Below are 27,659 nucleotides of genomic sequence, written 5' to 3'. Positions count from 1 at the left end.
GGTTCCAATTCCTGCCCATTATTCAGCAATCAGCACTGGGAAGTACAGGATGTGAAGATGTCAAGTGGAGGGGAGAACTGCAATGGTGCAATCAACATTGGGAAACACTCAATGATTAGACTCACATTGAGTCTGATACCAAATAGAATTATACCCAAGGTTTCAAGCACTAAGGAGTGAGAAGAAAAACGATATTGAAGAAAGTAACTGGAGCATTTGATCAACAAATTTTAATTTCTACAAAAGTAAGCTGCAATCACTGGGAGCCAACCACATTCCTTGTGTTTTGAGTCTGCCCCTACTTCCCACGGCTTGACACTGCGAGTAAGGATTCAGGTTGCATTGATTTGAAAACAGAGTCGATCATTTGTAACATACAAAAGTGATATAAAAAAGGTTCCTTGGCCACAAATCTTTAACGAACTGTGTTCAACGCAAACCTCTTGTTTGTTCTTTTTGCAGTTAGTAAACAAGTCACAATAGTTGGACTGTTCAGACCCGTACACGATCAGGTAAATGTTTCCGTTTGTTTTTCTAAATGGCAGTATTTATTCCCTGGTTCTCTTGGTTGCTAGATTCTCAGTATTTATACAATGTCCTTTGCAATAGCAATCATTGTTTTTAGTTTGCACGTGTCTGTCACTTTCATACTGTACTCTGGCATAGTGAGCGATGCTCCCATGGAAACAGAGGGGTTTCTAATGAGAAAAAGAAAAGAACACACATGACATCTACCACAATTCAGCTCTGAGTGTTGGAGTATTGATCATTATCCCAGCAAATTAAGCTCGCATACATCGGCTTTTTCTGTAGTAGCTTGGTGCAACCAAGTGGCTTGTCAGAGAGACACAGAGAATCAATTACCACATTGTGGGGTTGAACTCGCATGTAGGCCAGAACAGATTTCCCTCTCTATAGGATATTAGTGAAGCAGATGAGTCTTTTTGGACATTCTGAGAACTTCACAGTCAGCGTGACTGAGACTTGCTTTTAATTCCAGATTTAAAAACTGGTAGTTTAAATTTCATCAGCTGCCTTGATGGGGTTTGATTTCTTTTCCTCAACTTGTACCCCTTGGTTAGCAGGGCAGTAACATTACCACCACGCTGTGATCCAGCTTTTACTATATAAGCTGAGTTTACAAATTCTGTTTAGGAAGACTGCTGGAACAAGACAGTTAGAGAGCATAAAGCCAGTAGGTCTAATTATCGGGCGAGAGATTGTATTAAATAATCATGTAATGAAATACTGAAGTACAGTTATCTAAGAGTAATACAGTTAAAATATATTAAAAATAATTGTTTAAAAGCTATCTAGGCCTAAATATAGAATGTTTTGTTACAGAATTTATAAACTCTCATCACAACAGTTAAAGCTAAGGTTGCCATTATCCCAGTCGGTTGCTCTCTCATTAGAGAGAGACAATTAACCTGAGCAACAGTTTAACCCGAGGGTCACCACACCTCAGGTGAGGGCCGAGGTCGAGATGGCGCGGCCATTACAGGATTGAACCAGTGCTGTTGGCATCACTCTGCGTTGCAAACCAGCTGTCCACGACCAGAGCTAACTGACTCCTTATTGGAGTCTTAGAGATGTACAGCATAGAAACAGATCCTTTGGTCCAACTTGTCCAGACCGACCAGATATCCTAAATTAATCTAGTTCCATTTGCCAGCATTTGGCCCATATCTCCCTAAACCCTTCCTATTCATGTAGCCATCCAGATACCTTTAAATGTTGTAATTGTACCAGCCTCCACACTTCCTCTGGCAGCTCATTCCATACACACACCTTCCTTTGCATGAAATATTTAGCCATTAGATCCCTTTCAAATCTTTCCCCTCTCACCTGAAACCAATGTTTTGGACCCCCCCACCCCCCACCTCACCCTGAGAAAAGAGCAACTACTGGAAGAAATACACTAAGACTGAGCAGGAACAATTATAAATAAGCGTGAATAATTTCACTAATCAATTGTAATAAGTTGATGGAGATGAGCATCCTTCTCTACTACATTACCTCGAGACAATTAGTCTGGGGTGACCTACCTAAACTTCATTAAAGAGTCTCGAGAGGACCGGGCAGAGCAGTGAAACTCCTGGACCCCAGAACCTTCCAGAATCCTCTGCACATTTCTCTCTGTTATCCCTCCCCCTAAGAAACACACAAAGATAAAAAGATACAAATTTTGGTTAGAAAGAAATCTGCATTTTCATAATACTTCTTACAATCTCAGCCAATGAAGTGCTCTTGAAGGACAGTCAGTGCCATAATGTAGAAATTATGCCAACCAACTTTTACACAGGAAGCTTAAAACAGCAAAATGGTAATGAGAGATAATCAGGCGATTGGTCCAGGACACCAGGGAGAAGTCCCTGTTCTTATGAACATACAAACTAGGAGCATTAATAGGCCATTTGGCCCCTCAAGCCTACCCACCATTCAATTAAATCATGATTTGTTTGTGTTTTGAATTCCACATTTTCATCTATGCTGGATAACTCGTTAACAAGAATCAATCTATCTACTTGTGCCTTAAAAATACTCAATGAACTACTCCCACCTTCCCTTCCAGAAGAGGCACAAGCCTCAGAAAGGAAACAAATCTCATCATCGTCATTAAAGGATGGCTTCTTATTTTGAACTAGTGCCCCTGGTTCTGGTCTCACCCATAAGAGGAAATGTCCTTTCTAAATCCAGCTTGCCAAGACGATTCACTTCAAAAAGTTACCCTTCACTCTTCAAAACTTCTGTGGAAACAAGCCCAGCCTATCCAACCTTTCCTCATAAACAACCCACTCATTGGAGTAATCAATCCAGTAAATCTCCTCTGAACTATCTCTAAACACATTTATATCCTTCCCCAAATCAGGAGACCAAAACTACACATTCTATTCAAGATATTGGATAAATGAAGAATGAAATCTTTAGTTTTATGTTCATTCCTCTTATGAAAAAGGATAACTTGTACTTCTGAGCGTGCAACACTCCCACAATACTGCATTTGGAGTGTCACCTTAGATTGTGTCTCTGGACCAGGACTTGAACTGACAACTTTCTGATGCACAAGGAGGAATGCTACCAGCTGATCCACAGTTTATTCCTATCTACTGAGAATCATGATTTTGCAGTATACATATTAATACACAAAAGAGGACTTTCAATAACTTGGTGGCTATATTGAGGGGGTGGCAGGCACACTGTGAATGAAAAGTGGGGGAATAATCAATCGTTGAATCAGACTCCCTACAGTGTGGAAACAGGTCGTGGGCGGCACAGTGGTTAGCACTGCCGCCTCAATTCCCACCTCAGGCGACTGTCTGTGTGGAGTTTGCACGTTCTCCCAGTGTCTGCGTGGGTTTCCTCCGGGTGCTCCGGTTTCCTCCCACAGTCCAAAGATGTGCAGGTCAGGTGAATTGGCCATGCTAAATTGCCTGTAGTGTTAGGTAAGGGGTAAATGTAGGGGTATGGGTGGGTTGCGCTTCGGCGGGTCGGTGTGGACTTGTTGGGCCGAAGGGCTGTTTCCACACTAATGTAATGTAATCTAATCTAATCTAATGTCATTCGACCTATCAAGTCCACACCAGCACTCTGAAGAGCATCCCACACAGACCCACTCCTCCTACCCTATCCCTGCAACCCTGCATTTCCCATAGCTAACCCACCTAGCCTGCACATCTCTCATCACTAAGGGCAATTTAGCATGGCCAATCTACCTAACCTGCACATCTCCGGACTATGGGAGGAAAACGGGGCACCTGGAGGAAACCCACGCAGACATGGGGAGAATGGGCAAACTCCACACAAGCAGTTACCCGAGGGTGCAATCAAACCCAGGTCCCTGGTACTGTGAGGCAACAGAGCTAACCACTGAGCCACTGTGCTGCCCCAGTCTCTAGCCATTGGCTTCAAGAGGAACAGCAATATCATCAACACATAACTGAAAACGACCAAAATGTCACACAAGAGATTAACATTAAAGATGAAGGCTTACGGATTGATGGGAATATTTTAGCATAGGTAGAGAATTGGTCAATGGACAGGAAGTAGAGACTAGGGATAACCAGCATACTTTCAAGTTGGCAGGTTACAACCATGATCAATGCTGGGCCCTCAGCTATTTACGATCTATTTAATGGTTAAGACAAAGAGGTAGGAAGAGATACAGCAGCTATGTTTTACTCAAAAAGCAGACTTACTGTCACAGCTTTTTAGCTCGCAATTATCAGGATACTTGCTACAAGCTACACACATTCATACACAGGAACCTGAAATCTGCAAACAAAAGAAACAGGTCCAGGCATTGAGCCTTTCTTGAACTACTCAAAATTGTGGGAACAACAGATCACTAAGGTATTCTCCATGCCAATAACATGACCAGAGTCAACTTCCCAACCAATGAATCAACATTTTTCTCATACAGAATAAATTTGTTACGTTCTTTGCAATTTGAGATTCATGCATGTATCCTGATGACTGCAAGATGGAAAGCTTCAACAAAATGTCTCCTTTTTTCACTATTAATCAGATTTTTGCATTGCCAAATGACTAAACCTAACGTTGCTGAGAAAACAATGCTTGTCAGGGATATAATCGGTGAGGACCACACAAAGAAACCGAAGAGAAATACAGGATAGAAACTCATATTTTGGACAAGTTGCTAGAAGAAATAACATTAGGAAATGTGATTTTATTCAAATAAAAATAAAATAATGCAGATGCTGGGGGTGTGAAATGAAAATAGGAAGTGCTGGAGAAATTCATCAGAGTTTCATCATGTGGAGAGTGAAACGGAGTTAGCATTTCAACTCCAATATGATTCTATTCTATTCTTCTTTGGGATCCAAAATCAGATTAGTTCCTGGTTGAGAGAGATGTCATATGATCAGAGACAGAGTAAATTTGGCCTGTACTCTCTGGAGTTCAGAAGGATGAAGTATAAAAGATCTGAAGGGTTTTGACAAGGCAGATCGTGAGATCCCCTTGGCTGGGAAATCTGGAACATGGAGGCAGGGCCTCAGAATAAGGCTCTATAATTTAGAACTGAGGTAAGGAAAAATTTCTCCACTCAAGACAGATTATGAATATTCCGGCATGGAGGATGGCTGAAATGATTAGACTTTTGATCAATAAGTGAATCAAAGGCTATGGGGAACAGGTGAGAAAATGGACTTCATGGCAGATCGCCTGTGATTTTAAATGGATGGCAGAGGAGATTCGAGACATCAGCTCCAATTTCTTATGTGCTTAAGTCATATATAGAATCAATAGAGTTACACAACACAGAAATAGACCCTTCAGTCAAATTTCTGCAGACTGGTGCAATGTGGCAGACTTGATAAGGGAGCTTAGGAGGCAGTGACCATAACATGATAGAATTTCTGCTGCAATTTGAGAGGGAGAAGCTAGAATCAGATATAGCAGTATTAGAGTTGAATAAAGGCAACTACAGAGGCATGAGGGAGGAGCTGGCCAGAACTGACAGAGAGGAGCTAAGCAGGAAAGGCAGTGGAACAGCGATGGCAGGAGTGTCTGGGAGTAATTCGGGAGACACAGCAGAGATTCATCCCTCGGAAAAAGAACTGTACTAAAAGGAGGACCAAGCATCCATGGCGGTGGAGAGAAGTCCGGGAAAGCAAAAAAGAAAACACAATGTGGAGAACGGGAGTGGGAAGTCAGGGGATTGGAAAGTCTTGAAAGACCAACAAAGGACAACTAAAAATAAAATAAGGAGGCAGAAGATTAAATAGGAGGGTAAGCTAGCCAGTAATATAAAAGAAGATTCCAAGAGTTTCTTTAGATACATAAAAAGGACAAAAGAGAGGCAAAAGTAGACATTGGGCTGCTGGAAAATGATGCTGGTGAAGTAGTAATGGGGAACAAAGAAATGGTAGAGGAACCGGACAAGTACTTTGTGTCAGTCTTCATGATGGAAGATACGAGTAACATTCCAAACATTCAACAAGAGTCTGGGGGGGCAGAGGTGTGTATGGTGGCCAACTCCAAGGAGAAAATGCGAAAAAAACTGAAAGGTCTAAAAGGTGGGTAAATTACCTGGACCAGATGAATTACACCCAAGTCCTGAAGGAGATAGCTAAAGAAATAGTGGAGGCATTAGTGGTGATCTTTCAGGTATCACTGCAGTCAGGAGGGTCCCAGAGAACTGGAAACTCGCTAATGTAACCTCCCTAGTTAAGACAGTAAGGCAAAAGACGGGAGATTACAGGCTGATTATCCTGAACTCAGTCGTTGGTAAGATTTTGGAATCCATTGTGAAGGATGAGATTTCTGAATACTTGGAACTGCGTGGTAAAATAAGGCAAAGTCAGCATGGTTTTATCAAGGGGAGGTCATGCCTGACAAATCTGTTGGAATTCTTTGAGGTAACAAGCAGGTTAGACATGGGGTGTCAGTGGACATTATCTACTCAGACTTCCAGAAGGCCTTTGACAAAGTGCCGCACAGGAGGCTGCTGAGTAAGAAAGGAGCCCAAAGTGTTAGAGACAAGGTATTAGCATAGATAGAAACTTGGCTGTCTGGCAGAAAGCAGAGAGTGAGAATAAAAGAGTGCTTCTCAGGATGGCAATCAGTGACTTGTGATGTTCCACAGGGTGATTCTTGGGACCACAACTTTTCACTTTATACATTAGTGATCTTGATGAAGGAACCGAGAGCATTCTGGCTAAGTTTGCAGATGATACAAAGATAGGTGGAGGAACAAATAATATTGAGGCAGCAGGAAGGCTGCAGAAAGATTTAGACTGGTTAGGAGAGTGGGGAAAGAAGTGGCAGATGGAATACAATGTGGGAAATTGTGAGGTCATGCACTTTGGAAGAAAGAATAGAGGTAAAGACTATTTTCTAAATTGGGAGAAAATTCAGAAATCTTAAGTATAAAGAGACTTGGGAGTCCTAGTCCAGGACTCTCTCAAGGTTAACTTGCAGGTTGAATCAGTAGTTAGAAAGGAAAGTACAATGTTGGCATTTATTTTGAGGGGATTACAATATAAAAGCAGGGATATACTTTTGAGGCTTTGCCTCAAATGTGGTCAGACCACATTTAGAATACTATGAGCAATTTTGGCCCCATATGTCAGGAAGGATATACTGGCCCTGGAGCAGTTCCACAGGAGGTTCACAGGAATGAAAGGCTTAACATATGAGGAATGTTTGAGGACTCTGGGTATATACTCGATGGAGTTTAGAAGAACGAGAGGGGGATCTAATTGAAACTTACGGAATATTGAAAGGCCTGGATACAGTGGATGTTGGGTAGATGCTTCCATTAGCAGGACAGACTAACACCGGAGGGCACAGTCTTAGAGTAAAGGGAAGATCCTTGAGTATGGAGATGAGGAGAAACTTCTTAGCTAGACAGGGGTGAATCAATGGAACTCATTGCCACAGAAGGCTGTGGAGGCCAGGTCATCGAGTATATTTAAGACTGAGATAGATAGGTTCATGACTATTAAAGGGATCAAGGGCTATGGGGAGAAGGCAGGACAATGGAGTTGAGAAACTTATCAGCCACATTTGAATGGTGGAGCAGATTTGATAGGCCAAATGGCCTAATTTCTGCTCCAACGTCTTACGGTTTTATGGTCATATAAAAAAATATTTTACTGGAACATTGTAAGATCAACTGTCAATTGGATGGTACGTTGTATTGTCTATAATTCTAGTCCAACCCCTGTTAGACAAAGCCTCAAAGCATATAAACTGCTACCACTTCAGCCAACAGTTGGGGCTAAGTCACTCAGGCAAGGTACAGGATCACTAATCAGGGAAATGTCACCAATGATCGTGTAAGGTTAGCACACCGTGGAAGAAGCTTTAGTTTGTCTGTAATCCTCTTGGACTTAAGAATGCTACAGGCTCTGGTCTTTATTGGCAGTATAGGTGTGTTTCATTAGGCCACTCTTAACTTTTAAAGAAATGCTTTCTCCTTCCCACCGTATTCCAGATCTGGAGGATACATGTGCAAACAGATCAGAGCTTTGAGAAGATTTGTAGCTCAGGTTGAGGTTCTGGATGTAAGTTTGCTCACTAAGCTGGAAGGTTCGGTTTCAGATGTTTCGTCACCATACTAGGTAACATCATCAGTGAGCCTCCAGTGAAGCACTGGTGGCATGGCCTGCTTTCTATTTATGTGTTTCGGTTTCCTTGGGTTGGTGATGTCATTTCCAACACATTGACTTTGATCCCATTTACCACCCCCTGAGAAAAAGAACAGGAAATGACGTTACCACAGGAAATTACATTGCCACAGGAAATGACATTATTCAATTATTCAATTTTTGGAATAATTGCCTCCAATATCAATAGAATTACAGCCCTCCAGATTCTGGTCTCCACACAGAAACAAACAACAATTTGAATCCCAAGGTAACTGAAAAACACAACAGGAAACTGTATTACCTGGTACGACAATGATCCTTTGTTTTGCCTGAATGATGTAAATGGGAAAAAAAAACATTAGAGGCTAAAAGGAGGGAGTGCTAGTTACTGCAATACATAAAAAAAATTTAAAATAAGTTTTAGAAAAGATAGCAGGAGAAATCCCTTCATGAACATCTATAAGATTGTGGAATACACTTACAGGATCAGTGGTTTAGCTGTCAGAAATATTGCACTGGTAAGTGAATAAAATGTAACACACACACACACTTCTAGAATGTTCTGCTGCATCTTTCCCATCATAAGGATACTCTACAGCTCCCTGATCCCACATTAGCTCCCAGTCCCTAGATTTCAAAATATTCATCCTTGCTTGCAAATCCATCCATTGCTCTGCTCTCCTTACTCCCATAGCTACCTCCATTTACAAGTACCTTCTGCCTCCTATTCCTTAGTCAATGTTGAATCTAAATTATCAAATTTCCTTCAGTACTATTTGATTCTATTTTCTTTTGCCTTTATATGGGATGCGAGTGTTGTCAGCAATGCCAGCACCTGTTGCCCACCCCTAAATGCCCTCGAATTGAACTCACGAAAGCACTTCAGAGGGCATGTAAGCATCAAACATGTTGCTATGGGTTTGAAGTCACCTCTTGGTCAGATCAGGAAAGAAGGGCAGATTTCCTTCCCTGAAGGAAATCAATGAAGCAGATGGATATTTTCCAATTACTTTGTGGTACTTCTTAAATGCCTTTAAAAGTCATGAACATCTACAGTACTGTCATAATCAACCCTCACTGCTACTTTACCAAAGAACTCAATCAGGTTAGTAGTTTAGTAGTCTTTAACAAATCTGTGCTAGCTGTCATTTATTAGCACACGTTTTTCCAAGTAAGAATTAACTTTGTACTTGACAAAACAGTTTTCCTGCCACTAACGTTTCTGCAGGCCTGTAATTATCATGTTTATTCTTCGCCCCACTTTTCAATCGTTCAGAATTTTCTAGCATTGAATTACATCGTATTTGCAGTCTGGAAATGGCCGTTTAGCCTCATAGGTTCACCCTGGCGTTTACATTTGGTGCTGAGTACCAAACCGTCTCTGTACCAGCAAAGACAACATTGGGCACATTTAAAATGGTTGCTGCCTAAACCACAAACTCACTTGTTCTACCAGGCGCTTGATGGTAGGTAGCCCCTCAAGTGCCGTGCTGTCACATCCGCTGGTGAGAACCCGCTCAAAGCCCAAAGAGATGAGGCACTCCAGGGAGATCATGGGGTCACGCACCATATCAAATGCTGTGGAGACACAAATAACAGCTGGAATCAGAGGGTCATTGGCCCCGCAAATGGAGAGAAACCAGGGAACTGTTATTTTACTGATCAACCCGCTGCACGCCCCTCTCAATCACAAAATCGAGACAACTGGAAACTCTATCCAAAAGCTTTAATTTTCTGATGGAAAATGCTTGTACTCATTCTGAAGCTTAAAAATAATTTAACAAAACTCAAGATTATTAATTCCATTTCAGCTTCACTATTCAACTGTAGATTGTCTTGAGTAGAACTACAGTATAGAGAGAGGCCATTCAGCCCAATTGGTCTATGCTTGTGTTTAGCCTTCACAGGAGATTACTTCTATCCTCCTTCAACTCATCCCATCAGCATATAGAGTCATAGAGATGTACAGCACGGAAACAGACCCTTCAGTCCAACCCGTCCATGCCAACCACATATCCCAATCCAATCTAGTCTCACCTGCCAGCACTTGGCCCATATCCCTCCAAACTCTTACTACTCATATACCCATCCAAATGCCTTTTAAATGTTGCAATTGTACCAGCCTCCACCACATCCTCTGGCAGCTCATTCCATACACATACCACCCTCTGCGTGAAAATGTTGCCCCTCAGGTCTCTTCTATATCTTTCCCCTCTCACCCTAAACCTATGCCCTCTAGTTCTGGACTCCCTGACCCCAGGGAAAAGACTTTGCCTATTTATCCTATCCATGCCCCTTATAATTTTGTTAACGTCTACAAGGTCACCCCTCAGCCTCCGACACTCCAGGGAAAACAGCCCCAGCCTGTTCAGCCTCTCCCCTTAGCTCAGATCCTCCAACCCTGGCAACACCCTTGTAAATCTTTTCTAAACCCTTTCAAGTTTCGCAACATCTTTCCGATAGGAAGGAGACCAGAATTGCATGCAATATTCCAACAGTGGCCTAACCAATGTCCTGTACAGCCGCAACATGACCTCCCAACTCCTGTACTCAATACTCTGACCAATAAAGGAAAGCATACCAAACGCCTTCTTCACTATCTTATCTACCTGTGATTCCACTTTCAAGGAACTAAGAACCTGCACTCCAAGGTCTCTTTGTTCAGCAACACTCTCTGGGACCTTACCATTAAGTGTACAAGTCCTGCTAAGATTTGCTTTCCCAAAATGCAGCACCTCGCATTTATCTGAATTAAACTCCATCTGCCATTTCTCAGCCCATTGGCCCATCTGGTCCAGATCCTGTTGTAATCTGAGGTAACCCTCTTCACTGTCCACTACACCTCCAATTTTGGTGTCATCTGCAAACTTACTAACTGTACCTCTTATGCTAGCATCCAAATCATTTATGTAAGTGACAAAAAGTAGAGGGCCCAGCACCGACTCTTGTGGCACTCCACTGGTCACAAGCCTCCAGTCTGAAAAACAACCCTCCACCACCACCCTCTGTCTTCTACCTTTGAGCCAGTTCTGTATCTAAATGGCTAGTTCTCCCTTTATTCCATGAGATCTAACCTTGCTAATCAGTCTCCCATGGGGAACCTTGTCGAACGCCTTACTGAAGTCCATATAGATCACATCTACTGCTCTGTCCTCTTCAATCTTTTTTGTTACTTCTTCAAAAAAAAAACTCAATCAAGTTTGTGAGACATGATTTCCCACGCACAAAGCCATATTGACTATCCTGAATCAGTCCTTGCCTTTCCAAATAAATGTACATCCTGTCCCTCAGGATTCCCTCCAACAACTTGCCCACCACCGAGGTCAGGCTCACTGGTCTATAGCTCCCTGGCTTGTCTTTACCGCCCTTCTTAAACAGTGGCACCAAGTTTGCCAACCTCCAGTCTTCCGGCACCTCACCTGTGACTATCGATGATACAAATATCTCAGCAAGAGGCCCAGCAATCACTTCTCTAGCTTCCCGCAGAGTTCTCAGGTACACCTGATCAGGTCCTGGGGATTTATCCACTTTTAACAGTTTCAAGACATCCAGCACTTCCTCCTCTGTAGTCTGGACATTTTGCAAGATGTCACAATCTATTTCCCTACAGTCTATATCTTCCATATCCTTTTCCACAGTAAATACTGATGCAAAATATTCATTTAGTATCTCCCCCATTTTCTGTGGCTCCACACAAAGGCTCCCTTGCTGATCGTTGAGAGGCCCTATTCTCTCCCTAGTTACCCTTTTGTCCTTAATATATTTGTAAAAACTCTTTGGATTCTCCTTAATTCTATTTGCCAAAGCTATCTCATGTCCCCATTTTGCCCTCCTGATTTCCCTCTTTAGTATACTCCTACTTTCTTTATACTCTTCTAAGGATTCACTCGATCTATCCTGTCTATACCTGACATATGCTTCCTTCTTTTTTTTAACCAAACCCTCAATTTCTTTAGTCATCCAGTATTCCCTATACCTACCAGCCTTTCCTTTCAGCCTGACAGGAATATACTTTCTCTGGATTCTTGTTATCTCATTTCTGAAGGCTCCCCATTTTCCAGCCGTCCCTTTACCTGCGAACATCTGCCCCCAATCAGCTTTTGAAAGGTCTTGCCTAATACTGTCAAAATTGGCCTTTCTCCAATTTAGAACTTCAACTTTTAGATCTGGTCTATCCTTTTCCATCACTATTTTAAAACTAATAGAATTATGGTCGCTGGCCCCAAAGTGCTCCCCCACTGACACCTCAGTCACCTGCCCTGCCTTATTTCCCAAGAGTAGGTCAAGTTTTGCACCTTCTGTCGTAGGTTCATCCACATACGGAATCAGAAAATTGTCTTGTACACACTTAAATTCCTCTCCATCTAAACCTTTAACACTATGGCAGTCCCAGTCAATGTTTGGAAAGTTAAAATCCCCTACCATAACTACCCTATTATTCTTACAGATAGCTGAGATCACCTTCCAAGTTTGTTTCTCAATTTCCCTCTGACTATTAGGGGTTCTATAATACAATCCCAATAAGGTGATCATCCCTTTCTTATTTCTCAGTTCCACCCAAGTAACTTCCCTGGATGTATTTCCGGGAATATCCTCCCTCAGCACAACTGTAATGCTATCCCTTATCAAAAATGCTACTTCCCCTCCTCTCTTGCCTGCCTTTCTATACTTCCTGTAGCATTTGTAATGAACACAACACCCAACATGGGGCTCGAACCCACGACCCTGAGATTAAGAGTCTCATGCTCTACTGACTGAGCTAGCCGGGCTTAGAGTCATAGAGATGTACTGCACAGAAACAGACCCTTCGGTCCAACCAGTCCATGCTGACCAGATATCCCAACCCAATCTAGTCCCACCTGCCACCACCCGGCCCATATCCCTCCAAACCCTTCCTATTCATATACCCATCCAAATCCTCTCAAATGTTGCAATTGTACCAGCCTCCACCACTTCCTCTGGCAGCTCACTCCATACAAGTACCACCCTCTGTGTGAAAACGTTGCCCCTAGGGTTCCTTTTATATCTTCTCTCTTTCAATTAAATAGTTTCCCTTCAACTGGGCCTATGTTTCTTTGACTCAACTATCCCGAAGTTCTGCATCCTCACCATTCTGAGTAATAATGTTTCTCTTGAATTCCCCATTAGACTATTTGTGACTGTCTTGGGATGGTAGCCCTAATTCCAATTTCCCCTACAGTGGAAAGATCTCCTCCCCGTTTTTTCCCTTAAACTCTTCCAAATTTTAATGATCTCTATCAGTCTTTTTGTTTTTGCAGCAAGGAGTCCCAGGATGTTCAGACTTTCCTGATAATGGTAACATGTCAATTCTGGTATCATCTTTCTGCAAATTCTGTAGTACCTCAATGTTCTTCCAGAAACAGTATGTTCCTCCTTCACGGTCTCTCCCTTGAAATAGTTGGTCACTTTTTCCTATCTTATCCCAACAGTCACTCCCTCTTTATTCAGACATACTCACCTCTGTGAAAAGTCACGGACAGAGGTCGTGATTCAGCTGCAACAGAGGAAGCAATGTTTAGACATTCAGAATACTCACCATCTTACGTTAAAAAAGGAAGTTTAATATAAGCACCAGAATGGGTTAACCTGCTGGAGAAATCTTTATTGTTGGCTATCTCCCCAATGTCCCTTCCCTTCCTCTGCTTGACAAAATCACAAATTGAATTGTGTCAATTTGAAATCACTCTTAATGTCCTCAAAGCTTTCAAAATCATCTTACGGCCAGAGAGGTACTTTTGAAATGTAATCACTGTTGTAATATAGGAAATGTGGCACTCAATTAGTACACAGCAAGCTGCTACAAACAGTAATGAGGTTATGATGAGTTCATCTGTTCTGAGTGATGGTAGTTGAAGGATAAGTACTGTCCTGGGCATTAGGGAGAACAGCTTGCTCATCTTTGACATCATGCCATGGAAATATCCGTCCTGAGAGGACAGACTGGAGTTTCAGTTTAAATTCTCATCTGAAAGATACCACCTCAACATTGCTATACTCCTTCAGTACTGCACAGGAGTGCCAGCTTTACTTTGGATTTGAACAACTAGGTGAGAGTGAGGTCTGCAGATGCTGGACAGTCAGAGTTGAAAAGCACAGCAGCTCAGGCAGCATCAAAAGGACAGGAGAGTTGATGTTTCAGGCATTAGCCCTTCATCAGGAAATGACAACCCATAAACCTAGTGTCTCAGAAACTGATGAACAAAAGTTGGCTGCCATATTTCATACATTACAATGGTGACCACCATTCATCAAGAACTTAATTGTCTGTAAAGCACCTTGTGACATCTGGTGATAGGGGGAAGTGCAAAAGAAATGCAAGTTTTTCTCTTTTCTTGTGGACTGATCTATGAGAATTCAGTTCCACAAATTTGCTCCTCCATCCAATTAGATGATAGAAGGTTTGATGTGGAAACAAGGAAAAGGTAAACAAAGGTGGTTTCCACAACTAGGGAGGACTATTCCAACATAAGTCATCACCTCAGGAGAGGGAGGAACACACTGGAAGAAAATCAAATGGGGAACTAACACCTTAATAAAGCACTTGAATGTCTTATGGTACAGAGGAAAATGCAACAGGAGAGCCCATCCAGTGCCCCCAAGCCATCCTCCAATTCGATCACAGCTGATCTGTATCTTAATTCCATCCATCAGTCTTGGTTATGTAATTGTGTAATTCTGAAGTTTTCAACTGACCCCAAGAATAAACAGCTTTTTTTTGTAGGAGAGTTCCAGATTTACACTGATCTTTGTTATGAAGGCCGGTTTGTGGACATTCCACCAATCAACGTGGCTCTAACTGTTTAGTTAATGCCCCTCTCTCATTCTGGATCCCTCTGCAGACAAGGCTGCTAACTTAGCCTGGATGTATTTCTGGAAGTTTTGTCATAACACTCTGCCCCCTCCCTCAACAAACTGATTTTTAACCCCATCCCCAGGAGCTTTACATCCAATAAATGAAAATGAAAGAGTTGGCAGCCCCCAGCACCAAATAAAATAGTTTCTTTCTCACTTCTGCCCTTTGATCGTTTTAAACTCCCTATTCAGATCATCAAAGTATGAAGCTCATACCAATCAAATCCATGCATACTTCAGTGTTGACTCTTCCATCCTCTGTCAGAACCCCAAATACAGTTCCATCCGCTCCATTGGCTTTGACCATCTTGATGTCAGCCTTCATGACCTCAATCTCACTGTCGGAGTACAGGAAGTCCCCTCCTCGCGGACGTATCATGGCAAACACCGGAATCCTCACGTACTGTTTAACCAACTGCAATAGACCTGCCACAACCAACCAGTATCAAAAAACACACAACAAATGAGGGACGGCTACTTTGACACATAATAGAAATATTCTCTATTGCTTTAGTCAGCTCATGAAGAAAACCTATATATCCCACTCCTTCAAATTTCTGCTATTCAACTACAGATGCTTACGTTCCACAGATGACATGATCCAAACAGTCATGGAACCTTAGGATGTAGAAAGGAGTCCTTTAGCCTATCGTGACTCTTCTTTCCAATTTAGTTCCACATTCCAGCTTTTTCCTGACAGCTCTAAAATTCATTTTCTTCAAGTGTCTGTCCAACCATTCAAATAATAATCCACCTTCCTGTTTTTGCTCTTGTTACAACATGGGGTAAACTCTCTTGCTTACGTAAACCAGCAACACAGAAAAGATTTATCCCATGCAGTAATGTGTGAAAATTCAAGAGGCCAAGAACTATTTGAAGTAAAAATTAACAAACTTTATTTCTTAAAATATAACAGAGAATAATTAACTAACAACTATTTACAACTCCTCTCTAACCTATCTTTTACCTTCCCTTCTATAATATTAGTCTGATAAAATTCCCGATTATGATTTACAAAACTTCTTATCTCAAAGCCAGGCAGCTCGCAGTTTTCTCTGTATTCTGGTCACCTATTCTTCTTCTTGGAGATTCTGCTTCACAGGATATTGATTGATAAAGGTATCTTTTTCATTGTTTTAGACAGTCTTTGGATGCGAGCAGCTTGGCAGTTCTCCTCTCAACTGTTCAATTCTCTCCCCCACCCCCTTCCTGGTCTTACACCTCAAAGCATCAGATTGTGTCATTGGCTTTTAAAGATTGTCAATATACTAAATTCAAACTGGACTGGAGTTTGGTATTTTCCATGGTATAATTTAAAGTGATTGGCCTAATTCAAATCTGTTTTGTTGTTTCCAGGCAACCAGCTATCTTAGCTACTCCAGTAACTGGAGCATCTGTAACATTATATCTTTTTTCAGAACACCTGGTGCTATCAAGTAGTTTTTGCTAGCTTTTAACTCTCTTAAAAAGGTACAGTACACCCACATCTTCATAACACTCTCAAAGTGGATAACCTCGCATTTATCCACATTATATTGAATCTGCCATGCACTTGCCCAAATCACACTGACATATCTTTGCATCCTCCCACAGCTCACCCTCCCACTTAGCTTTGTGTCACCTGCAAACTTGGAAACATTACATTTAGTTCTCTCAGCTAAATCATCAATATATATTGCAAAGCCAGTATTTTTGCAACACTATCAGAAACTTAGAAAAAACTGCGAAGAAGATTGCTCAAGCAAATCTCCAGACATTTTGCTTAATATTTTGTGTGAATCGCTTTGGCCACAGCAGTCACCACTAACAAGCTTGCATAGCAACCACTTCTTCTGGAAAGGCTGTGGATAACTCCTAATTGTGAAGCAGGACAGCTACTAACTTGTCATCGTGCTACTCAGGCTTCAATAGCCAGAACAGAAAAAAAACAGTGCAAATCCTCAAACCACTAGGTAACCACAAGAGGGGGAGAGGGAATCACACCAAGTCTACAGCAAAGAAACAGGCCATTCAGCCCATCTGTGCTATGTCAGCCTTCATGTTCCATCTGGCAGACGTATTTGTGAAGAATGATAAAAGAATGCAGTACAGTTACAGTGCTGAAGAATCATATTAGACTCAAAATGTTAACCATGTTCCTCTTCCCACAAATGCTAAGAGACCTGCTGAGTTTCTCCAGCTTTTCTGTTTTTATTTCAGATGTTCAACATCCATAGTGGTTTAGTTTATTTGAATACATGAATGCCTGGAGCTGACGTGATGAATACATGAATGCCTGGAGCTAATGTGATGGCTGCCCTAACAGCTTGATGAGGTCAGTTATTGGTGTGAACTGCTGTGTTAGATAGTGACAGAAAATCTTTCAGCATAGATTGGACCAACATTTACTATACAGCATCACCGAAAGGCGTTGTTTTATCCTGTTCTCAACAGTTAGAAAACTCCAGCACTTACCGATACTGGGAGTGATGCCTCCTTCCATTAGGCTGGAACACAGTTCAATCCGACATGCTCCTGAAAACAATCACAACCAATTAACTGTGGGAGAGTGGGAGTCAAGGCAACTCAAAGAGGGACTGGCCAAAAGAAAAGCTGCAATTTCTAGCTAATTCGGCAAACATTCAGCAGGTCAGACAATAATTAGACTGATTCTTCACAGAGGCTAAAGGAATCCAGCTAAGATGTTAATTAAATAAATGTTTACATAGAATCTACAAGAACAAAACATGTAATAAAGCGCTACAGGACTATGCTGTGTTTATATTCCATACCACGGGCGGCACGGTGGCACAGTGGTTAGCACTGCTGCCTCACAGCGCCAGAGACCTGGGTTCAATTCCCGCCTCAGGCGACTGACTGTGTGGAGTTTGCACGTTCTCCCCGTGTCTGCGTGGGTTTCCTCCGGGTGCTCCGGTTTCCTCCCACAGTCCGAAGATGTGCAGGTCAGGTTAATTGGCCATGCTAAATTGCCCATAGTGTTAGGTAAGGGGTAAATGTAGGGGTATGGGTGGGTTGCGCTTCGGCGGGTCGGTGTGGACTTGTTGGGCCGAAGGGCCTGTTTCCACACTGTAATGTAATCTAATCTAATCTAATAACCAGCCACCTCCTAACTCTCTTAATCTAACTATAGCAACATGTTTTTCTATTGCTTTGTCCCTCATGTAGCTATCTAGTTTCCCCTTGAATACATCTGTGTATTCTGCATGGACTCCAATAAAACTTTTGACAAGGTCTTGCATGGTAAACTGGTTAAGAAGGCAGGATCCACTGAGATCCAGGGCAAATTGTAAAAGTGGATCCAAAGTTGTCTTCATAGAAAAAGAAGGCAATGGTCAAATTGTGTTTTTGTGACTGAATGTCTGTATCCAGTGTGTACCACAGAGTTCAATGCTCAATCCCTTGCTGTTTGCTGTGTTCATTAATGATCTGGACATGAATCGAGGATGTATGATCAGTAAGCTTGCAGATGACATGAAAATTAGTGGTGTGGTATATAGAGGAGGAAAGTCTCTGAAGGCAACAATCTGATTGAAGTGTGTGAAGTTCTCTCTATCTCCCCTGTCGATGCTCCTAAGAAGCATTTCCCCTCAGTAGAGGGGTCAAGAACCAGGGGGTACAGTTTTAACGTAACGAGCAGGTGGTTTAAAGGGGATTTGAGGAATTTGCTTTTCATCCAGAGGAGGGTGGGTATTTGAAACTCACTTGCTGAAATGGTGGTAGAGGTGGAAATCCTCAAGAAATTTTAAAAACTATTTAGATGAGCACTTGAAATGCTGTGGCATGCAGGGCTATGGGCTAAGTGCAGGAAAATGGGACTAGCAGAGAGGGATATTTGATGTATGGAACGATGGCCAAAGGTCCTCCTTCTGTGTTGTAATGACACTGTGAAGCTGTGGTGTTCATGTCAACTACTGAGCCAAGTCTTGATTACTTGTAGACTTGACCAAATCTAACCATCTTCCTCCTTCCACAAGAGTTTACCAAAACTCGCCCAAATTCCATTCACCCAAGCTCCTTAGTTAACATTGGCCACCAGACCAAAAACACCTCAGTTTTAAAACATTCCTCCTTTCCTCAAAATCCTGAAACTTCCTCTCTAACAGCACTGTGGATGTGCTGATAATACATGGATTGGAGAATGAAAGCAGCTCATCGCTGGCTTCTCAATGGCAGTTAGAGATGGACATCAAATGCTGACCGAGCTAGCGAGACCAATTCACGTGATCACATGGAGGTTGGGGCAAAGTGAGAAAAGACTGAAAGTGAAAGTAACATTTGATGGTTTAAGATACACAGCCTCAGTCTAATATACAGTACAGGACCAGTGCAGCACATACCTCCCCTTTCAGCATTGATAGCAGATTCCACTGAGTCTGCACACACCTCCATTAGAACACGTGTTGACATCCAATCCTATGGATCAAATAGATGGTATTTTTTAAAATGACAAACAGCAGGTTCAGAAGTACAGCTCAAGTGCAAGTAACACTTGTGCCACACAAATGCCAGGCAATGGCAATAAGAGACAATCCAACCTTGATATTCAGTAGCATAACCAGGATAAATTCCCCACTACCAACATCTCAGGGATTACTACTGACCAGAAACTGATCTGGACTCACCATAAAAATGTAGTGGCTGCAACAGCAAGTCAGAGGCAAGGAATATTGTAACAAATAACTCATCTCCTGACTCCCCAAAGTGTGTCCACTATCTACAAGTCAGGAGTTTGATAGGATGTTCTCCACTTGCCTGTATACTGCAGCTCAAGAAGCTTAACAGCATCCAGGGCAAATCAGCCTATTTGATTGGCACCACATCCACAAACATTCAGTCATTCCATAACTGACAGTAGCAGAAATGTGTACTACCTACAAGATGCACTGCAGAAATTCACCAAATATCCTTAGACAGCACCTTCCAAACGCACATCTACTACCACCAAGGAGGATAATGGCAGCAGATATGAGAACACCACCACCTGCAAATTCCCCTACAAACCATTCACCATACAGACTTGGAAATACAGACTTCAGTGTCATTGGGTCCAAATTCTGGAATTTCCTCCCAAATGGTAATGTGGGATTATCTATAGCACATGGGCTGCAGCGGTTCAAGAAGGCAGCTCACCACTACCTGCTCAAGGGTAACTAAGGACGGGCAATAAATTCTGGTCAATCAGCAACTTCCATGTCCCATGAGTAAATTTTAAAAAGTTATGTAGGATGTAAATATTTCAATGACTCTATAAATAATCATCTAACCATCACAGCCATTATTTCCCAACTGACTACTGATCAGTCTGAGAACCAGTCTCTTGTCTGAGAAGATAAATGCCCAAATCACAAACTAATTTCCTGGGAGGAGGGATGCAAGTTAAGCCTGCTAGTAGTGGTTATGTGTGGATAACGTTGCATTTCACCTAGACTATAGGAGAAAAAGGAAGTTTGGAGCCACTGCTGTTTGTCATTTTTATGAGTGACCTGGACGAGGGCGTGGAAGGATGAGTTAGTAAATTTGCAGACAACGCTAAAGTTGGTGGAGTTGTGGACAGTGCGGAAGGATGATGCAAATCACAGAAGGACATAGATAAGCTGCAGAGCTGGGCTGAGGTAGCAAATGGAATTTAATCTTGAAAAGTGTGAGGTAATTCACGTTGGAAGGAGGAACACAAATACAGAGTACTGGGCTATTGGTAAGATTCTTGGTCGTGTGCATGAGCAGAGAGATCTCTGTGTCCATGTTCATTAATCCCTGAAAGTTGCCACCCAGGTTGATAGGGTTGTTAAGAAGGTGTACGGTGTGTTAGCTTTTATTGGTAGAGGGATTGAGTTCTGGAGCCATGAGTTCATGTTCCAGCTGTAAAAAACTCTGGGGCAGCCACATTTGGAGTATTGCATACAGTTCTGGTCACCGCATTATGGAAGGATGTGGAAGGTTTGGAAAGGGTGCAGAGGACATTTACCAGGATGTTGCCTGGTATGGAGGAAGGTCTTATGAGGAAAGGCTGAGGGACTTGAGGCTGTTTTCATTAGAGAAGAAAGTTAAGAGGTGACTTAGTAGAGACATACAAGATGATCAGAGGATTAAATAGTGTGGACAGTGAGAGTCTTTTTCCTTGGATGGTGATGGCTGGCATGAAGGGACATAGCTTTAAAATGAGGGATGACTGATATAGGACATATGTGAGAAGTAGGTTCTTTACTCAGAATAGTAAGGGCATGGAATGCCTTGCCTGCAACAGTAGTAGACTCGCCAACTTTAAGGACATTTAAATGGTCACTGGATAAATATATGGATGACAAGTGTAGGTTAGATGGGTTTCAGATTGGTTTCACAGATCAGCATAACATCAAGGGCCTGTATTGTTATGTGTTCAATGTCTGAGAGAGAATGACAAATGTCGGAGGTCTGAAAGAATGAGTTACTGTAGGGGAGGGATTTTAAAGCACCACAATGTCTGTAAGTTGTATCAACAACATGAACTTAGAGAGGGAGATTGATGGTCAGAAACTGAGATGACAATAAAAAGTGATAGAATGCATGAGACAGAGAGAGAGACGGGAGGGGGAGAAGAATGTGTGAAACAGAAACGGAGAGAGAAATTGAGCAAGTAGAAGAGAGAGAGGCAGTGAGGAGACAGTGAATGAGAGAGGGAGAGAGTCAGTGAGGAAAAAAAAAGAGTGAGTGAGACATAGACAAAGACAGATCAGCCATCAGTCAACAAAATGTCAACTCCATTGGAAATAGATGGATCTAAACTCGGAAAAGCAATGCCCTAGTAGTACTATCACTTGACTATTAATCTCGAAACTTAACGAATATCCTGGGGACCTGGGTTTAAATCCTGCCATGCCAGATGGTGGAAGTTGCATTCAATAAAAACCTGGAATTAAAGGTCTAGGGATGACCATGAAACCATTGTTGATTGTCAGAAAAAACCCATCTGGTTCACTAATGTGCTTTAGGGAGGGAAATTGCCTGATCAGGCCTGCAGGAGACTCTAGACTCACAGCAACGTAGTTGATTCTGAACTGCCCTCTGAATAATCAGGGATGGACAATAAAGCTGGCCTAGCCAGAGAAACCTGCATCCATTAAGTGAAAAATAAATGAGCCTAGGAACATGCACAATGGGAGTAGCTTGGAACCTGAGCAGAGCTCTGAATTGCTGTTTTCAAAAGATAGATCACTAAATTAATACCTTTTACAAACAGTATATACCCTAATTATTAAAGTGTAAATATTAGCAGCATCTACTATGTACCTTCTGTTGGAGCATGCACAGCTCTTCACAACAGTTCATATGAGAGGTAACAATTTGGGGCTTTTTTTTTGTAGCTACACAGAGAAACAGCCTAGATTACACTTACACTCACACTCTAGAGACAAAAATCTGCAGATTCTGGAATCCAAGTTGGACAAGCAGGAGACTGGAAGAACACAGCAAGCCAGGCAGCATCAGGAGGTGCAGAAATCACTATTTCTTCAGGACTGGGAGGTGAGGGTAAGTGGAGCCACAGATAGAGAGAGGTGGGGGAGGGTTTTGGTTGGGGAGAGGGGTGGAGTGGTGAGGTAGGGATGGGTGAACCCAGGTAGAGGGTATGGCCTCATTCGTTGATGGGAGGAATGGATCCAGTTGGTAGCTGGAAGGAAGGGTCAATCAGAGGAATGGAAGGGAGGGGGGAAGAGACTGGTAAGGGAGTCAGGGAATGGGAAGGGAGGTTATTTGAAATTGGAGAACTCGTGTCGAGTCCTCTGGGCTGTAGGCTGCCCAGGTGAAGATGAGGCTTTGTTCCTCCAATTTCGTCGTGCATCTCAGCTGGTCCTGCAGGGGTCAACCTGACCTCCCAGGCACCGTCCATTTCAATTCCCCTTCCCACTCCCTCTCTGACATGACCATCTCCAGCTTCCTCCATTTCCACAGCAAATCAGACTACAGACTGGAGGACAACACCTCATCTTCTGCCTGGGCAGCCCAGAGAACTCAATACTGAATTCTCCAATTTCAAATAACCTCCCCTTCCAACCCCCAGCTCCTTTCCAGCCCCTCCCTGTGTCTTCCATTCCTCTGACTTACTCTTCCTTCCAGCTGCCAACCAGGCTGTACCTTCTACCTATCTTCACCTATCATTACTTCACCACTCTGCCCCTCTGCCCACCCAAAACCCTCGCCAACCCCCCCTTTCCGTCACCCCCAATCCTGAAGGGTTACACCTGAAACACCCTCATACTAGGCAACCTTCTTCCAAAATGTATCGGGTAATGGTGCTGAAAACACATTAGCTGTTAGTGAGGATTTGCTATGCACAACTTGGTCACTGCATTACCCTGCAATGGCAACTGCAGGCTCACTTAAGAACCATTTTGCATTTCAAAGCACTTTGGGATGTTCTGCTGTCAGAAACAGGATCCTTCTGAGATGCCTCAGCCTGGACTGAAAAGCTCTCAAAGCCACTGGACTGGTTACCTATCAGTACAGAAATTCTACTTGGCAGTCAACGTTAGAGCTCTACTATCAAAGTCTCAGAATAGCTTTCGTGCAGAGACTAGGAATGGGTGCAACCATTCTGATCATGGGACAGGAACAAAACACCACCTTCAAATTAAACAGCAACACACAATATTTCCTGAGGTGAGAGCACCAGTGCACTGGCACAGTTTGCTTCCAATCAACATCCAAACAATCTGGCCCAGCACCCAATGAAATATCACCTCAGCATCATCTGTGCTGCTCGTTAACTGGGATTCTTGTCTTCCTGGGGTTATGTCATATTGCAATCCACATGTCTCAGCTAATGAGCTCCTCCATGTTGAATATCACTTGGAGGAAGCACTGAGGATAGCAAGGACAGAGAATGGACACTGGGTCAGGTTCTTCAGTCTCTATCGCCGAGTGGCTCAATAGCCACTTGACCAATACAATTGACCAAGCTGGCCAAATCTTAAAGGACAGTATTTTTCCCAGGGTTGAGGAATTGAGGACTAGAGGGCATCAATTTAAGATAGAGTCATGGAGATGTACAGCATCGACAGAATAAAAGGGAAACTGAGGGGCAACATTTTTTACACAGAGGGTGGTACACATATGGAATGAGCTGCCAGTGGAAGTGGTCGAGGTGGGTATATCAACATTTAAAAGGCATTTGGACAAATACATGGATAGGAAAGGATTAGAAGGAAATGGGCCAAGTGAGGGAAATGGGGTCAGCATAGGCAGACATTTTGATCGGCATGGACTAGAGTCATACAGATGTACAGCATGGAAACAGACCCTTCGGTCCAACCCGTCCATGCCGACCAGATATCCCAACCCAATCTAGTCCCACCTGCCACCACCTGGCCCATATCCCTCCAAACCCTTTCTATTCATATACCCATCCGAACGCCTCTTAAATGTTGCAATTGCACCAGCCTCCACCACTTCCTCTGGCAACTCATTCCATACACGTATCACCCTCTGTGTGAAAAAGTTGCCCCTTAGGTCTCTTTTATATCTTTCCCCTCTCACCCTAAACCTATGCCCTCTCGTTCTGGACTCTCCGATCCCAGGGAAAAGACTTTGTCTATTTATCCTATCCATGCCCCTCAATTTTGTAAACCTCTATAAAGTCACCCCTCAGCCTCCAATGCTCCAGGGAAAACAGCCCCAGCCTGTTCAGCCTCTCCCTGTAGCTCAAATCCTCCAACCCTGGCAACATCCTTGTATATCTTTTCTGAACCCTTTCAAGTTTCACAACATCTTTCCGATAGGAAGGAGACCAGAATTGCACACAGTATTCCATCAATATTCAAAAAGGACCTGTGTCTGTGCTGGAGGTCTCTATGACATTGCTGTTAGATGGGGTTTGTGGTGGATACTGAGGGAACACACAGGAGAGGATAAAAATCTATTTTACCTCATTTTTACCATTAATTTTGCAAAAATATGCAGTACTTTATTCATAACAAATCATTACTGAAAAAGCGATAAATATAACTCTTCTCCTTTGTGCATTATTAGGTGCCACAACCCATGACATTTACCATACACATTCAGTGACAAGCATTCAACCCCAGTGCTTCAAAAGTTACCAGCCTCTCGGTACACTTTGTCTGAAAGGGCTGGGACTGTGGCCTTTCCCCACTGCACCTTTGCAGTGGCTATCCCAAGCTATCCCTCAGCATGTGGTCCTGGACTTTGGACTGTGCCCATCCCAAACAGTTGGTCAAGGTCAACTCCTTGCACTGGACGCCAGCAAGTTTCAGGCAGTCCAAAGAATGACTTTCATCAAGCTGATGTCTTCTCAGTGCATGTCTCAACAGCCTGTTGTGCAGCATAGTGTCCTATGTCATGGAGTTGCTGGGAATATGCCTCCACAAAAACAAATGTGTCTCTATCCAGCCCTTCCTTGTAAAGGCACATTCCAGAAGAAGATGTGTAATGGTCTCTTCACCACTGTGCATGTCTCAAGGGCAGCACTGAGAGTCCAGGCAGGCATGAATGATCTGATGGGACTGCTCTTCTATCAGAAAGTATTTATTTAATAATTAGTTTTTGTTCATTTATGATGAAATAATCAAAGGCTATTAATCGGTTAGCCTACACTTACAATTATTTTGTTTAATTATAGTTAACATAAGACACTTGTGCATTTTGTGACAAACAGTTGAGGAAGGGTCACTTGACTCGAAACATTAACTCTAGTTTCTGTCCACAGATGCTGCCCAACCTGCTGAGCTGTTCCAGCAATTACTATTTTTATTATTTCCCAGCATCATAGATGTCAGTCATCAGTTGGTTTGATTCACTCCAAATAGGCATGAAAGGGTTAAAGGGATTTGATATAACAATGGCTACAGTATTTGACAATATCCTGGCTGTGATTTTGAAAATTTGCACTTCAGGAATGAAGGCCGCTTTGATGTGAACATGTCACTAAGGAGTCGTAGGTGAAGTAAATTCAATGGGGATCGTGGGAAAACTCACCATTGGTGTCAATCATACCTACCACAAAGGAGGATGGTTGGTGTTGCTGGAGCCAGAGAATATTGCTACAGACGCATAATGCTTTGACCCAACCATCTTCAATGAATTTATCAAGGACTTTCTGTCTAACAGAACTAGGGATAGTCACTAATGATTGCAAATGGTCAGCACCATTCAAAACTCCTCAAATATTGAAGCAGACTTGGATAACATGCAGACTTAATTATATTAGCAATATTTACACCATTCACGAGCCAGGCAATGACCATTTCTGACAAGAGAGAATCTAACCACATCTCCTAATATGCAATAGCATTACCATCACAGATATCCCACCAGCAATATCCATAGACCAGAAATCTAACTGGAGTAGTCACACTAATAATGAATACAAAGAGAGGTCAAACTGAGCAACTCATTTCTCGGGCTTCCCAAGCCTACCACTTGCAATGGTTGAGAATGCAATCCAATACTCCCCATTTGCCTGGATAAGACCTGCTCCAACAACATTTAAAGAAGCTCAACACCATTCAAGATAAAACAACATACAATCCGCTACCATAAATACTATATTCGTTCCATCCATCACTGACACTCATCCACAGACTCCGTCAACCAATACATAGACCCAGAGCCAACATTCCAAGCATTACAACAAACTACTAGAACCAGCAACTGGAAACAGCAGGGATGGAACCAAATAAATTCCAGAAGACACAGTACAGCACAGTACAGACACAGCACTTCACAGCAGGCTCCAAAGCACTGAAGATGTCACCTAGACGGAGAACGAAACATCTGCAAATCAACTTCCCGGCTTGGCGAACACAACCATGGAATCCATCACTGATGCTCAGTTGTAGTGATGTGTACCGTCTACAAGATGCACTACAGTAAATCACCAAGGCTCCTTCCACAGCACCGTCCAAAGGCATGACCTCTATCATTTAGAAGGACCAAGGCAGCAGGGATATGGGAATAACACTCCCCAACAAGTTCCCCTCCAATCCACCCACCATCCTGACTTGGAAGTTTATTGCTGTTCCTTTGCTGTGGCTGGGTCAAAACCCCTAGCACTCCCTCCCTAATGGCACTGTGGGTGCACCACTGGCAAAAAAAAAGACAGCAGCAGTTCAAGAAGGCAGTTGGTCATCACCTTCCAAATCACAGCTAGGTACAGGCAACAGACACCGCCTCAGGTGCCTTGGTCTGTGTATAAAGGTGGTCAAGGAGCCCAGGGGGTTGTCATGAAGAAGCCAGCCGGTGCTGAGGCTCTCTCTGTGAGTCCAGGCCCACAGCTGGGGGGGGGGGGGGGGGGGGGGCAGGCATCGCCATGGTAACCGGGGCTCGGCAATACCACCCGGTACCAGCAATGAAATAACATTAACGTCGTGCCTCAAAATTCAACACCCTCCCCTCAGCAGGTTTACCAGAGGCCGCTGCATGAATCGGAATTAAATCACAGTTTAATCGATACTCACTTTAGTCCCAGCCTGAGGTAGGCCCGAGTCACGTGACCACGCCCTCTCTCTCCGTCCAAACAGAAAATTCAAGGCCTCCGAATTATTTTTTTTTAATCTTCCTCTCCCAGTTATTTCTCGGCCTCGGCTGTTACTTTGTTGACTTTTTTGCCTGTGTTTGTGATCGTGTTCCCTTTTGTTTCGGGTGGGGTTTGACCTCTGCCCTTTCACCCCCCCCCCC

The 27,659-nt window shown here is 42.9% G+C and overlaps 1 protein-coding gene and 1 non-coding gene across 3 annotated transcripts; both read right to left on the bottom strand.

Moving 5' to 3' along the window:
* Positions 1–208: 208 nt before the first annotated feature.
* Positions 209–27,620, bottom strand: cutc (cutC copper transporter homolog (E. coli)). Of its 2 annotated transcripts, none has more exons than XM_072557200.1 (9): positions 27,440–27,620; positions 19,328–19,403; positions 17,445–17,504; positions 15,207–15,416; positions 13,597–13,632; positions 9,562–9,695; positions 8,419–8,446; positions 2,049–2,154; positions 209–698 (listed from the first exon to the last, which is right to left on the bottom strand). In XM_072557200.1, exons 2-9 carry the CDS (start codon positions 19,395–19,397, stop codon positions 587–589), a joined length of 756 nt encoding a protein of 251 aa, XP_072413301.1. In that variant the 5' UTR covers positions 19,398–19,403; positions 27,440–27,620; the 3' UTR covers positions 209–586. The 2 variants fall into 2 exon arrangements, with proteins under 2 accessions (XP_072413301.1, XP_072413304.1); XM_072557203.1 differs by lacking the exon at positions 27,440–27,620 and adding an exon at positions 27,115–27,262.
* On the bottom strand, positions 12,814–12,886 carry trnak-cuu (transfer RNA lysine (anticodon CUU)). The gene has a single exon. It is a non-coding gene; the product is annotated as a tRNA-Lys (tRNA).
* Positions 27,621–27,659: the final 39 nt, after the last annotated feature.

Source organism: Chiloscyllium punctatum, chromosome 38, assembly GCF_047496795.1.
Source record: "Chiloscyllium punctatum isolate Juve2018m chromosome 38, sChiPun1.3, whole genome shotgun sequence".
In the NCBI taxonomy this organism is placed as follows: domain Eukaryota; kingdom Metazoa; phylum Chordata; class Chondrichthyes; order Orectolobiformes; family Hemiscylliidae; genus Chiloscyllium; species Chiloscyllium punctatum.
The sequence above is the reverse complement of the archived record's forward strand: the minus strand, read 5'-3'. Positions and strand labels throughout refer to the sequence as shown.